This window comes from Nicotiana tomentosiformis, chromosome 5 (genome assembly GCF_000390325.3).
Source record: "Nicotiana tomentosiformis chromosome 5, ASM39032v3, whole genome shotgun sequence".
Classification (NCBI taxonomy): Eukaryota; Viridiplantae; Streptophyta; class Magnoliopsida; order Solanales; family Solanaceae; genus Nicotiana; species Nicotiana tomentosiformis.
In genome coordinates, this window is record NC_090816.1 from 124922004 (window position 1) to 124934898 (window position 12895).

Here is a 12895-nt window from a genome sequence, read left to right on the forward strand (position 1 = left end):
TTAGCAAAATACTTGTATAAATGCATTACACTATAGCAATGAAAACGCAAGGAGTATTTCCTAAATTCAGTCTCTAAATTCCTACAACCTACTGGGGTAAGAAGGTCTAAAGAAGCAAATTTTACATAACCTTTGACTCTGAACATCATAAAATCTAGTATCTCATAACCAAAACTATGTAGATACAATAATATCAAGAAAAAAAAAGAAGCCAAACCAAAATATGTAGGTCACACCGTGGATGTTGTGGTTAGGTCCATTCATATAGAGGATAAAGCACAAACAAAATAGAGATCTTGGTGGACAGAGGTACCAGATATCTACTAGAATAGTTGAGCTATCTATACCACCTTAAAAGAAAACAACACATACAATAGAAAGAAACAGAGATACCTTTATAGATATGATAGGAAAGTATTGGTTTCTTTATCTTCTTATGTTGACATCTCGAAAGCTTAAACTTTAGCGTTCCTTCTAGTTTTAGAGGTAACGAAAAGGGAACCCTTTTGACCCATAAGTCAACCCAAAAAATGGAAAAGATCTAGCCATGTTTACAAAATGTCATTACTATCCCTTGGTTGGAGTTCCGGATTAATATGATTAATTATTTTCATTTAAAGAAAAACATATATTTAAAAAGGCATATCATTACATTAATAACATAAACTTGGAGTTTAAATATATTATTATTATTATTATGAATTCCTTTTCAAAGGAAAAAGGGAACTAATTTTTTTGTGATCTCCTTTGCATTATTCTTTTTACTTATCAACAACTTTACTATCCTTACTATGGTCATCTAACGTCAAGAGCCTTTGAGCAATACAGATTTTATATATTCCATTTCTCTTCAATATTCCTTGATTAATGCAAGCAGCCAAATAGCTAATCTTCTCAAAACTATCTGATAGTTACTTGAAAAAGGTTGAGAAATATCCAACTCAAGAACCAAAGTTATTTGTTCTTGAATAAAGCAGAAAAAGGGTCTCAACCTTATAATACAAGAAAGTTTAAAGTCCTAAAAAACAAGCTTTTTCTGATACCATGTATTCAAGCTGAATCATTTTTATAAAGTTTGGTACGTATTGTAAGCTATAAGTGGAATTTGTTCCATTTCACTTTCCCACATTCATGAACAGTACACCATCCCAAAAAGAAAAAAGAAGAGGAAAAGGATGGAGAGAATAATTGAACCAAATTAATACTAAACAAATGAATCAACAATATTGAAGTGCATTAATCTATGCTAAATCAAATTAGAAATTATTACATCTGAGGGGCCATGAACCATGATTTCCCGTCCTAAATCCAATAACTATAAGATCGAGAAAAATTATTTCATTGATGGTTGCAATAGGCAACTGACCGAGCAAAAATGATTTGTTTCTAAGAAATTTATAAGCTTTGACAAAATGGGTCATTCTGCAGCTTTAAGGCATATATAACGCGTACACGAAAAAAGGGATGTATAATATTTTTGTCACTCCTCGTAACAAGATTTGCTAGATAACACGGAAGAATGTAAAAGCGAAATCCTCCGCTTGAAGATTGATATACAGCTTTATGAACCTAGAACAATGATTAGGTGAATGTCAGAAAGAGGAAATACCACTCTAAAAGAACTTGTTTCGTATATGATAGAATTAACTTACTAGTGCTTCCCGTCATGGAATTGTGCATTTTTTGATGACTTGAAAGTTTCTAAAAATTGTTTTCCCTTCTGCAACTCTTGTTTCTGCCTAGCCCTGTCCCATTTGTGCTCTGCAGCCAGTATCTCTATTATTCGCGGCAGTGCTCGCTGTGCAGCATCAGTGTCGAGGAAGGCAAGACGACATCTTCTAGCTACAAAATCTACAGCGGATTCACAGTACTCTTCCCGAGCACAGTAGGCAACCTCAGCTTCCAAGAAAGGGTATCCATGTGCCAGTCGTTTTCCCAAATTTTCGTTCTATCATTCAGATCAATCAATTAAGCTGGAATCTCATAGAAGTAGACATGAAAATGCCAGAAAATACCCTCCTCACTAAATGACTTTGAAGTGAAACATGAAGGAGCCGATTGAACAACTTTAGTATAAAGTACTTTGAGAAACTCTTTCGGGAAAAAATTGTGCAAAAAGAAAATGTGCTTGGAAAATCGTACTTTTATGAGCATTTTCCGAGTGTTGTGTGAGTAGAAAAGAACCTTTTTCTTTAAAAGACGCTCAAACTTTTGTTTTTGATTTTTTGGCAATAACTTCTTGGAAAAACTTAAACAAAAAAGTACTTTGGAAAACCCTTTTGCATGATTATAAAATATCTTCCATGACAAATGCCTTGTAAAGATCTTGAAATCATACCGAGGGGCTGTGAAATCGTGTACGTTTTCCTAAAGTATTTTCAAAATTCTGCTTGACAAGGGCTATAAAGCCAGAATGTCTAATCGACCTTGCATTTATCATGCATCCTATTCAACAAGTTCTAGTACCTACTGACAGTACAAGATTCTCAAACAGCAAAAGTTCTTATTCCAGAGTGATACTGCCATGACTCTTTCATAACATAGGAAGCTTGTATCAAAAATCAAAATTTACTCCATATGCAAGTGTTGTTGAGAATGAATTTTAATTCAAAGTTGACATGCTCCTCTCCAAAGAATGAACTAGTGTCTAAATCAGCAAGCATGTTATTGCCTAACACCTTTTATGTTTAGTTTTGTCCTCTTCATGTATTATAGAGTAGTTTGTATTGCGATGAACTACCTTAAGAAGCACTTAACATAAAATGATTAAGGTCAGTATAAAGTTATATACCCAAAGAGCCAGCAGAAAAAGGAACAGTTGGAACCAAGAAGAACGCGAACCTGAGCAATAGCAGCCACTCGTTCAGACAAAGCACCATATGCATGAGATAGATGTTTAGCGGCAGCGGTGTCCATCACTCCTGGAACAACCTTTCCTCCATGTGACCTTTTCATGCGGACATACTGTTGAGCAAGTATCGTAAAAGATGCAGGTTCCCATCCATCTGCACCTATAAGTTGTAGGTTGTATGTCAAGCATTTATTCGCTGGGTTCAATTTTCCAGATTTTACAGCCGCATCAACCGCATCTTCTGCCATGCTGAAATGGGTTAAACCTTCAAAATCTTAATAATGGAGAAAAAGAACTTAAGCAATGGACATTCATAAGATAAGCAGATCTTGGACCGACAACCTTGTATACTTGCATATTGATCTATGATTTAAGCCGTTTAAAGGAAAGCTCCAAAGATAAAGGAGTATGAAAGACTCAAACAGTGAGCTAACCTAGTCAGCCTGCCTTGAAGAGAGAAATTAGGAGGTGTTCCATTCTACCTTGCGTTTGGATTAGAATTTTTTGTTGGGGCTCTGCAAGAAATGGATTCTATTTCCTTTTTTTCCAGAAAACAGTTGAGTGGTCAGATTCAGTTTTTAGGAAAATGGTTTTGGGTTTGGCCTTTAGATAGTATCACTATAACCACAAAACATTTTCTGAAGCTTTCACAGGGGTGAGTTTTTTAATATATAAAATCAAATTGATTTCCCCAAGATGGTGTAAAAAACTATTAAATTCTATAAATTTATTAAACCAACTAAACAACTTCAGATGTTACAAAACGTGTCCCCTAATAGTAAATTTTTATTGAAGAATAAACAAAAATTTCCAAGTTAAAATGAAAACACGACTATGGTCCAAATAGCAATTTGGCTGAAAAGGGGGCACCCAAAAAAGAGGAAGCTGAACCACTGTTCTCGGAACAAAAAACACCCTCTGCTTCGTGTATAAAAAGTAGCCTAAGCTGGTTTCCAATTGAACAGAACTGCACCATTACAAAAACAACTTGGGCTTCTTTCTAATCCAAACAGGCCTCTTTCCGATATTGAAATGGATCCGTATCTCTCAAGACAGCTAATACTACAACCATTAGTTGAGATGTATGTTACCTTCTATATGTAGTCCATTTTCCACCAGTAATTGTCACCAAACCAGGATGCTCTTCAGCGACAACATGATCTCTGGAGATGCTCTCTGTACTCTTTGCCTTGGGATCAATTGCTAGAGGGCGGATACCACTCCAAGCAGATAGGACATCAGTACGCCGTACCTAAATTTGAAATCTAACATCATTCTCCATAAGCAAGAAAGAACGCTATAGGTGACACATAGAACAAGAAAAACTGTATAAACTGGCATTTTGGCTGCCCTCAAGAAAACAGGGAAAATTAGCATGCAAATACAGGATGACAAACATGCTCATTGTATTGACAACTTCAATGCTGCTCACTGAAACAAGAAGCTCAAACCTAGGAAAATCCATAAGCTACTGAGAAATTTTAATTCAAGTATTGAGCAAGTCTGTGCAAAGGAAATGTTTCCCTCCCATCAAGAGTGTCACCACATACATAACTGCTAACAAGCCCACTAGTGAAGTTCCTACGTCTCACGAACAAAAAGATGGACCACGTTAACTGCTAAGAAGCTCATGATATGGGTTTTAAATTCATGTCATTCACAAAGTCCTTTTGTCTTCTATCTTTTTTGCTTTGTCCTTTTTCTGCTCCCCTCTTTCTCTCTCTCTCTCTCTCTCAATATTTCCCTAGGGTCAGACATTTTCCTCTGGAATTTCTGGGTCCTCACACAATTTGTTGGCTACTATATTCACTGGAGTTGAGATTAGTCACTAAGTTTTCCCATGTTGTCAATACAATCTTTTAACACATTAAAATATTATTCACAAGTCCTACACACCACACCGAGGGACTTAAAGCTCAGTTTCATGAAGAAGTTTTGTTATCAAACAATATAATCAAGAAACCGTCATCCACTGTTTGTAAGTTAACAGTGGAACAAGATTTTGCAAATTACAAAGACGTCTCTGTTTCTAGTTTCTTTTTGGTGTACTCATGAGGTCCCTACTTGCATAGAGGATTGGACCTCCTTTGTTGAGAACCATATTATGGTGTGGGTTCTCCTCTTTTGGTATAAGTATTGTATATGAGATTTCCCCCAATTGTTAATAAAATTATTTACCTTATCAAAAATAAAAAAGTTAACATGGCTTTGATGGATATGCATACGTGCAGCTTGACCACAGCAGTACTACCATCTAATTGTGGAGTTAGCAGTTTACCCCAGATAAGAAAGAGGACCTGTATTTATTTATCAAATATAAATTTGGCAAATAATTCTTTATGCAATATCATTTATATAACAAGAAGATCTTACCACACACTATTACCATAATCTACTTCAAACATGTTGGATAGCAAGACTAGATCCCAATTGGAATATATAGTAAATGGTCCATGATCTATTCATGGATTCAATACAATATACATCAGACTCTGGCTTAACTGATTGTTTAGTCAGTAATCCAAGATATCACCTGTAGATAAGCTACCAATTTGTTCAATTAAAATGCACGAAAAGAAATGATGAGATAATAGTTAGCTCAGTGAAAGTGATAGAGGAAATATGCTATTGATCAAGAAAACTAACATTTGAAATTTGATATCAAGCCAAAACGGAGATGAAGAGGCCAGAAGGGGTCAAAATATAAACCTATATTCCAGGTGCCCAATGAAGAATAGCAATTATATAAATAATTGGCTTACAGGGATTTATATTAGAGGCACTCTATGATATTAAGAGAAGGGAATAGAGATGAGGATTGCTATCATATCACCGACATCAACACACCTTAACATTAAGATAATCAGAGATGGCATCCAAAATGAATTCGATCTCATTCTCATGAGGTTCTGGCAGCATCGTTATGCTGGTGTTTGAATCAGTAGTACCAGCTACTGTTCTACCCAACCATGGAAGCATAAAGACCACTCGACCATCCTTAGTTTTAGGGACAATTAAGCCCATTCCTTCTGGAGAATAGTAATCAGGAAGTACAACATGAACACCACTACTGGGACAGATCATGGGTTTTGCATCTTTATCAGCCAACTTCCGTACAGCATCACAAAAGGGCCCAGCAGCATTAACAACAACTTTTGCATATGCATCAAACTCCTTACCTGTAAACTTTAACCTAGAGTGAGACCTTAGAGACAGATGAGTAACACACGAACAAAAGGAGCAAACCATAAGAGGTCAAATTAATAAATTGTACTAAAAGCATTTCTAATCGTCTAAAAATTGAACAGTCACACACATGGACATATATAATTGGGTTGGCAGTGCTCTAAGGACAAGTGATACACCTAAGATATCTTTTCTATTCACCCCTCCCCATTTTGTCGTCTTGACCAACTTTCTGCTATGTTGAACCAAAACTTAGTCTAGGTCCAGGGAAATAGGAAGCTGAAGTGTCAGCAGCTAACTTGTTCACACGTTTATGCATACAGAAAATGTAGTGTTCTTTTTTTATCAAGTTGTGCAAGTAAAGCCACTATAAATTTTTTTTCTTTTTCAAATCAGGAAATTAAAACTATAGTTTATTTAACAACCTTAATGAGTCATGCAGGATTACAAGGTAACTGTAACCAGTGAACTGAGTAGGAAAACAAATTATAAATAAAATTCATGAAGTACCTGACAAGTTGTTCCGAATACGTGCACCAATTATTCTACCATCACCCTCATCTTTGAGAAGGGATACAACCTCTGCATGGTTAAGCACTGCTGCACCAGCCAAAGCAGCAGAGCATGCTATTGCAACATTGAGGCGCGAGTCGTTCATTTGTCCATCATAATATACCACAGTTCCCTTCAGAGTTTTATCTTTACCATTTCGTGCGAGGGTAGGAAACAATTCAACCGACTCTTGTGCAGAGTAATACCTAGACAAATGCAGTAGGTGTCGCCCTGCGACCAGATCATACATTTTCAGGCCAGCCCAGTAGTAGATCGCTTCAAACCAATCAAAACAAGGAGTCATGCATGGTAAAGCATGACAAAGGTGCGGAGCATTGTCAATGACCTGTTTACGCTCCTCTAGGGCATGGAAAACTAGCTTTAACTGCCCGTAATCTAAGTTGAAAAATGCTTTCTCCAAATAGCGAACTCCTGAAACATGGGTCTTAGGATAAGCAGTTTGCACATCTTAGATAAAAGAAGGTAACCATGACAAATGAAGGACAGATTCATGGAAATATCTAACTACTAATTCAGAGATGCCTCAATGAAGAAATCAAAAGGGACCCTCTAAATTCCTCAGTAATGTTATTCACATTATCTGCAGGGTCAAGTGGAATCCATTCTCAAACCACCACCAAGCATTTAAGGTAGTACAAAGAATAACGAGTTAACCTGTAAGGCAGTCGCTAGCTATACCATTCAAAGCTTAGAGTGGTCTTATAGAAGAGAAAACAAGATAATTTGATATGAGAATCTTAACTCACTGGCATTTTCTTTGATTTTTTTGGCTTTCCCCAATTCCCTGGTCAAGATGCACCTATTATTTTGGACGTGATAGAAGTTTTAAAGGGCTAATGGCTAACGAAAAGTTGTGAGGGAGACAAAGCACCTATTGCAAATGGTTTTAGAGACAATGTCCCCAGGCTGAGATAAATGTTTGAAGCATTTTATACCGAGCAGTGTCAATTGAAAAGAGTCTTAACTCTTCCTTCATCGTGCCTATCCCAAAGAAAAGCCAGAGGCTAAGGATACATTGGAGTTTTGGCCTATTAGTTTGTTCTGGAGTATATGCAAAGTAACAGCGAATGTATTAGCAATGAGACTTAAAGATGATGGATAATCTCATATCCACATTTTACCCATCACAGAAAAAAATCTCATATCCACATTTCAGAATGCCTTTGAGAAAAGAAGAATTTTTTTTGACGGAATACTGAAAGGAAATAAGCAAGTGGATTTAAGATTAGCGGAGAGTAGGGTTAGTCATGCAACTTGGATATCCATGAAGCTAACAGATCATATAATCTAAAAGTTCCTATTCTAAATGTTTGGGAGAATGGTTGAAATAGTTTCATAGATGATTGTGGTTGATCCAGTTACATACTCTGAACATATTTTTGACACCGCCTCGGTAAAATATTGACTAATAAAAATGGCTAATGACTTTGATTTCGGTAGTTCCTATTCAAGGAGCTGAAAACATCAAGATTTTTTCCCTAGGGAAAAAATGGGAGGCATAATCACTTAGATAAAATATTAAGAAATCACACAACCAAGTAACTACTGAGCATACTAAATTGATGAATTTAGTAATTCTTCTCCTATTGGAACTCTTGAGATTCTTAAATAATAAGATAAGCTTCCTAATCCTTTCTCATGTACCCTCATGTACCCTGTCTGATGAGAGATACATGTGTATCCAAGCTCCAAAGTCAACATTACAAAGAAATTTCAGTTGGATATTTTTTTTGATATTCCCGTATAATTATCTCACAAAGTCTTTCTCTTCAATCCAAATTTTCCTTATGTTGCCAATTCAGACGCCCAACAATCGAGTAACAATGTTCCTAACATCAAGACCCCTCCTCCTCAAGGATAGCTTCCAGAATTTTTAGAAACATAGACAAAAATACTCTCCAAGAAAGTTTTCGTAAACCACACTAAATCAACTTTTGAGATTTCACTTTAAACGCATTTATTAGCAGTGTTGTCAAAGGCGAAAAGCTCTAAAAAGCGCTCTAGATCTATTAAGGCTTTAAGCGCAAAGCGCACTTAAAGTGACGGCTTCACTAAAAAAAGGCACAATGAAGGGAAAAAATAAAAATATATTTGTAATTCAAGAACAAAGTAACAAATTCATTCATAGTGCTTCCCTTAGCAACTGATACACTAATTTTCAATTACATTTGTTGTTTAGTGCCACTTGATTCAACAGAGAACTCGTGGGCAATGAGACGCAAGCCTTAGTGCCTTGCCTTACACTGAAGCTCAACTTAAGTGAGGCGAAGCGCCCTCCTTGCGTCTTAAATGAGCATTTGACACCACTGGTTATTAGCGCCCCAAACAAGAATATATAGTGTAGCACGCAGCAAAAATATGGTGTCCCAAAACTAATGTTGCTTGCCTATTATAAAGATACTACACAAGTTCCAAATTTAAAAGTTCCATCTTCTATATTAAGTTGTCCTGAAATTGTGTCCACTTTCATAAAAGAGAATATGATGATCCACACTCTTCAATTCTTTTAAATATCTTATTATTATTATCAAAAAGAGAATTTGTACACTACTTTTATCTTTACAAAAATTAATTTTAAAAAGAAAACTACTAGTTTTTATTCTCTTTTTTATCTATGGACACCACTATTGTTTTCACAAGTGTTACCTCATCCCTAAGCTTGAAACTTTTATTTATGAGTTTAAGATCTATGAACTAAAGGTGTAAGACTTAATTTATACAATAAGGCCGCTTAAAAGAAAAAATAGTAAGTAACCTGCTATAAGATGTGTAAAAAGATCATTACACTGTCGGTTTGTACTCATCCCTACGCCCGAATCACTTTTATTTATTTATTTATAACTAACTAAAAAATGACTACGTGTTAGCCAATATTCCAATAGCTAGGTATTGTGGACACCATATAGGAAATAAAAGCTCGCATCTCAATCACAATTCAGTACCCATCAACTATATGAATCCTCTATATCCATAAGCGGATTCCTCGTTATTTGAATATTTTAAGCTGACTGTTATCACACCATTTACTTTAACACGTAACTGAATTAACTTAAGCCTGGTATACCATATCGGTAAGTTTTTACCTGTAGCGTTTACGCCAAATAAAGCAATTTAACCTTAGCAATTAAAATTAAAGTGAGAATATACATCACTTAAGCATGATGACTTTAAGAAAGACACGTGTTATCAATTCATTGGTTTGACATAAAATGACTACACATCAAAATTGATGAAATTTTTTAAAGGCTAACCTCCATGAATTAACTTAGTGGACCTTGAAGAAGTGCCAGAAGAAAAATCATCTCGTTCGACAAGGCCAACACGGAGCCCACGCGTTGCAGCATCAAGTGCGACACCACAGCCGGTGGCACCGCCGCCGACAACAAGGATGTCGAGAGGATTAGACAAGCTGGAGCCGATCAGAGCCGCTTCCTGAGTGGCTCGAGACGGAACGACGGCGAAAGGATCAGCAATTTTCCGGCGGAAGGTGTCGAGTGCGGTGGACTTGTCGCCGCGGTCGTTTGATGAGAATGAAGGATTCCGTACAATTGTGTATGCTCCGCCGGCTACGACGGCGATAGCGCCGAGACGACGGAGGCGAATGGAGGTGGCCATACGGTGGTGTAGAGGTGACGAGTATGGAGTGACCCGAAGATGGAGCTGAGATTTTGAAGATTGAATTGTTTTGCATTTTAAAAGGTTGCATTGGGAATCTAAAAATGGAATGTGTACGCTCTCAAATGACTAGAATACCCTTTTACGTAAGTCTCGTGCTGGTTTCTTTTCTTAACTTTTTAAAGTTTTTATTTTGCTTTTTTTTTTCTTAATTTTTTATTTTTAAGGGGAAAGATATAATGAGAATGGAACTCCCATCTATGAGTTTTAAAGCTTTGATTTTTTATGTTTGGAGCAATAATTATAGCAAACTTAAGAAAATACCCCACCTATAAGGAATAATTCAAAAGAATTAATGAAATTTCATATTTTTATATACTTTTAAGTAATAGAATACTCCTAAGAGAAATTAAATGCTAATAGAACAATATGTTGAATAATATTTTCATATTTTGCATGTACTTATGATGTCATTTCATTTAATAAAATAATATACTTCTAACTCCTATTCTAGTTATATATATATTGGTCAATATAAATCTTATTTGTCGTGCATATTAAATTTCTTAACATGTGAAAAATCAATTGTAAATTTACTTTGCAATTTAACTCTTGATGAAAAATCAGTTGTAAATATTCTTTGCAATTTAACTATGAAGTTTGAGTTGAACACTTAGGGGTCCGTTTGGCCATAATTTTTTTTATTTTTTTCGGAAATGTTTAGTCATAAAAATTTTAAATTTCACTTGAAGTAGAAATTTGAATTTTTTTGATAATTTAAAAAATTCAAAAAAACTATTTTTCAAAATTTTGACTTCAAATCACTCACAAAAATTCAAAAACAACTTCAAGTTATATTCATGTCCAGATACAATTTTAATTTTTAAATATCATTTTCACTTGAAAAAAATATCACTTTTTTTAAAAATTTTACAATTTCTTATGTCCGAACGCCCACTTAAAGTTGATTGTCTCTTAATATCTAAATCATTTTCATTGTCTTCTTTTACCTAAAAATCTAGCTTTTATTGCTATGTTAAAGTTTTTTATAAAAGAAATAGCAAAAATTCACAATGATGGACCAATTTTGTCATTACGTAGTGGAATAAGGACATAAAAGTAATTAAATTAGTGGGTCAACAATTTCAACTACTGCCGCGCAGAAGAAGCATGGGCTCGTGACACGCCCACCCACCTTTTATTAGCGCTAACAAACATATTGCTAACTGTTTCCCAAATTCTTCTACTTTTGAATTTTCAACCTCGTAGTTTGAATTAATGCCTTTCCGCCCCCAACTCAAGTTTCTTGTGATCCTATTCAATTCATTGATTCAACAAAATTACTTGCTTCAAATTACTTCTTCCAATTTTGCTTTTATGGTGGACGGATTTCCATTCAAATAGATGCAAGTAGTAACCATGACTGTACTTCTTTATGCTGGTTTTCGATGATTTTTTTTAATGATCGAGGTATCCGAGTCAGCTTGTGCGCACTTCGACTAATTCCACGCGATGCATATCACCTAGTATGTTTTTCTCCGCTGGGATTTGAATCTGAGATTTCATGGTTCTTTATGCTGATTTTTGATATTTTTTTAACAACTGTGGTGTCCGAGTCAACTTGTGCGCACCTCCACTAATTTCACGGGATGCATATCACCTAGTGTTTTTGTCTCCGCTAGAATTTGAACCTAAGACCTCATAGTTTTTTATGCTGATTTTCGATGATTTGTTTTTCATAACAGTGGTGTCCGAGTTAGCTTGTGCGCACCTCGACTAATTACACGAGATGCCTATCACCTAGTATTTTTACCTCCGCTGGAATTTGAATATGAAATCTCATGGTTCTCAAATCACTAGACCACACCCTTGGATGTACAATTATGAGGATAATGAACAAAGATTATCAAAAGATTAATCCAATTGAATTGGTTTAGAAAAGATCCAAGGGTTGAATTTCAACCGCAAGTCAATTTGACGATATTTATGCGGTACAAAATTGAGTTTTGACTTCAGTACTATGTAACAAATGAATCAAAATAAATTTTGTGACTTTTTAAGTTATAGCGAGTGAAGTTCAATGACTATACTGTTATAGCGCGTACGGTTCGGTTATATTAACGGGACAAAAAAAGTTTTTGTAACTTCATTGTTATAATATATAAAAATACATAATAATATAAAAATTATTTACACTAACTGTCTAAAGATTTGTTTATACTATTAGTACATTTTGACATGTTATAACAAGTTATTAACTATTTCATGTAACAGATTAATATGCTATGTACAACTTACCTGTCGTTGTAAGTAATCTTAACCTGATAGCGTTAACAAACTGTACAATCAGTGCCCAAAAGTTAAACTCAAAAAATAAACAAGAATTGGAGCCGGTTATGGGTGGTCAAAGCTTCATTTCTAAGGGCAGCCCGGTGCAATAAGCTCTCGCTATGCGCGGGATCCGGAGAAGGGGCGGACCACAAGGGTCTATTGTACGCAACCTTACCCTGCATTTCTGCAAAAGGCTGTTTTCACGGCTTGAACCCGTTACCTCCTGATCACATGGCAGCAATTTTACCAGTTACGCAGAACCTTGTCAAAAGCTTCTTTTCCGATTCCAATAATCCTTAGCACTGAAATGGTAGAGCAGTGTGTAACACTTGTGATAGA

The 12895-nt window shown here is 35.6% G+C and overlaps 1 protein-coding gene across 2 annotated transcripts; it reads right to left on the minus strand.

Moving 5' to 3' along the window:
• Positions 1 to 1188: 1188 nt before the first annotated feature.
• LOC104091338 (glycerol-3-phosphate dehydrogenase SDP6, mitochondrial) lies at positions 1189 to 10302 on the minus strand. Of its 2 annotated transcripts, XM_009596659.4 has the most exons (7): positions 9862 to 10301; positions 6548 to 7021; positions 5699 to 6030; positions 3943 to 4103; positions 2842 to 3100; positions 1653 to 1948; positions 1189 to 1569 (listed from the first exon to the last, which is right to left on the minus strand). In XM_009596659.4, coding segments are annotated over exons 1-7 (1887 nt in total). In that variant the 5' UTR covers positions 10226 to 10301; the 3' UTR covers positions 1189 to 1568. The 2 variants fall into 2 exon arrangements, with proteins under 2 accessions (XP_009594954.1, XP_009594955.1); XM_009596660.4 differs by lacking the exon at positions 1189 to 1569 and having other exon boundaries at positions 1652 to 1948; positions 9862 to 10302.
• Between the last annotated feature and the right edge of the window lie 2593 nt (positions 10303 to 12895).

Coding starts and splice junctions, on each gene's coding strand:
- LOC104091338 (XM_009596659.4), bottom strand. CDS start 10,225: ATGGCCACCTCCATTCGCCTCCGTCGTCTCGGCGCTATCGCCGTCGTA. Junction 6,031..6,547: donor TATTCGGAACAACTTGTCAG/GTACTTCATGAA, acceptor TAAAGTTTACAG/GTAAGGAGTTTGATGCATAT. Junction 4,104..5,698: donor CTGATTATCTTAATGTTAAG/GTGTGTTGATGT, acceptor TTTCAAATTTAG/GTACGGCGTACTGATGTCCT.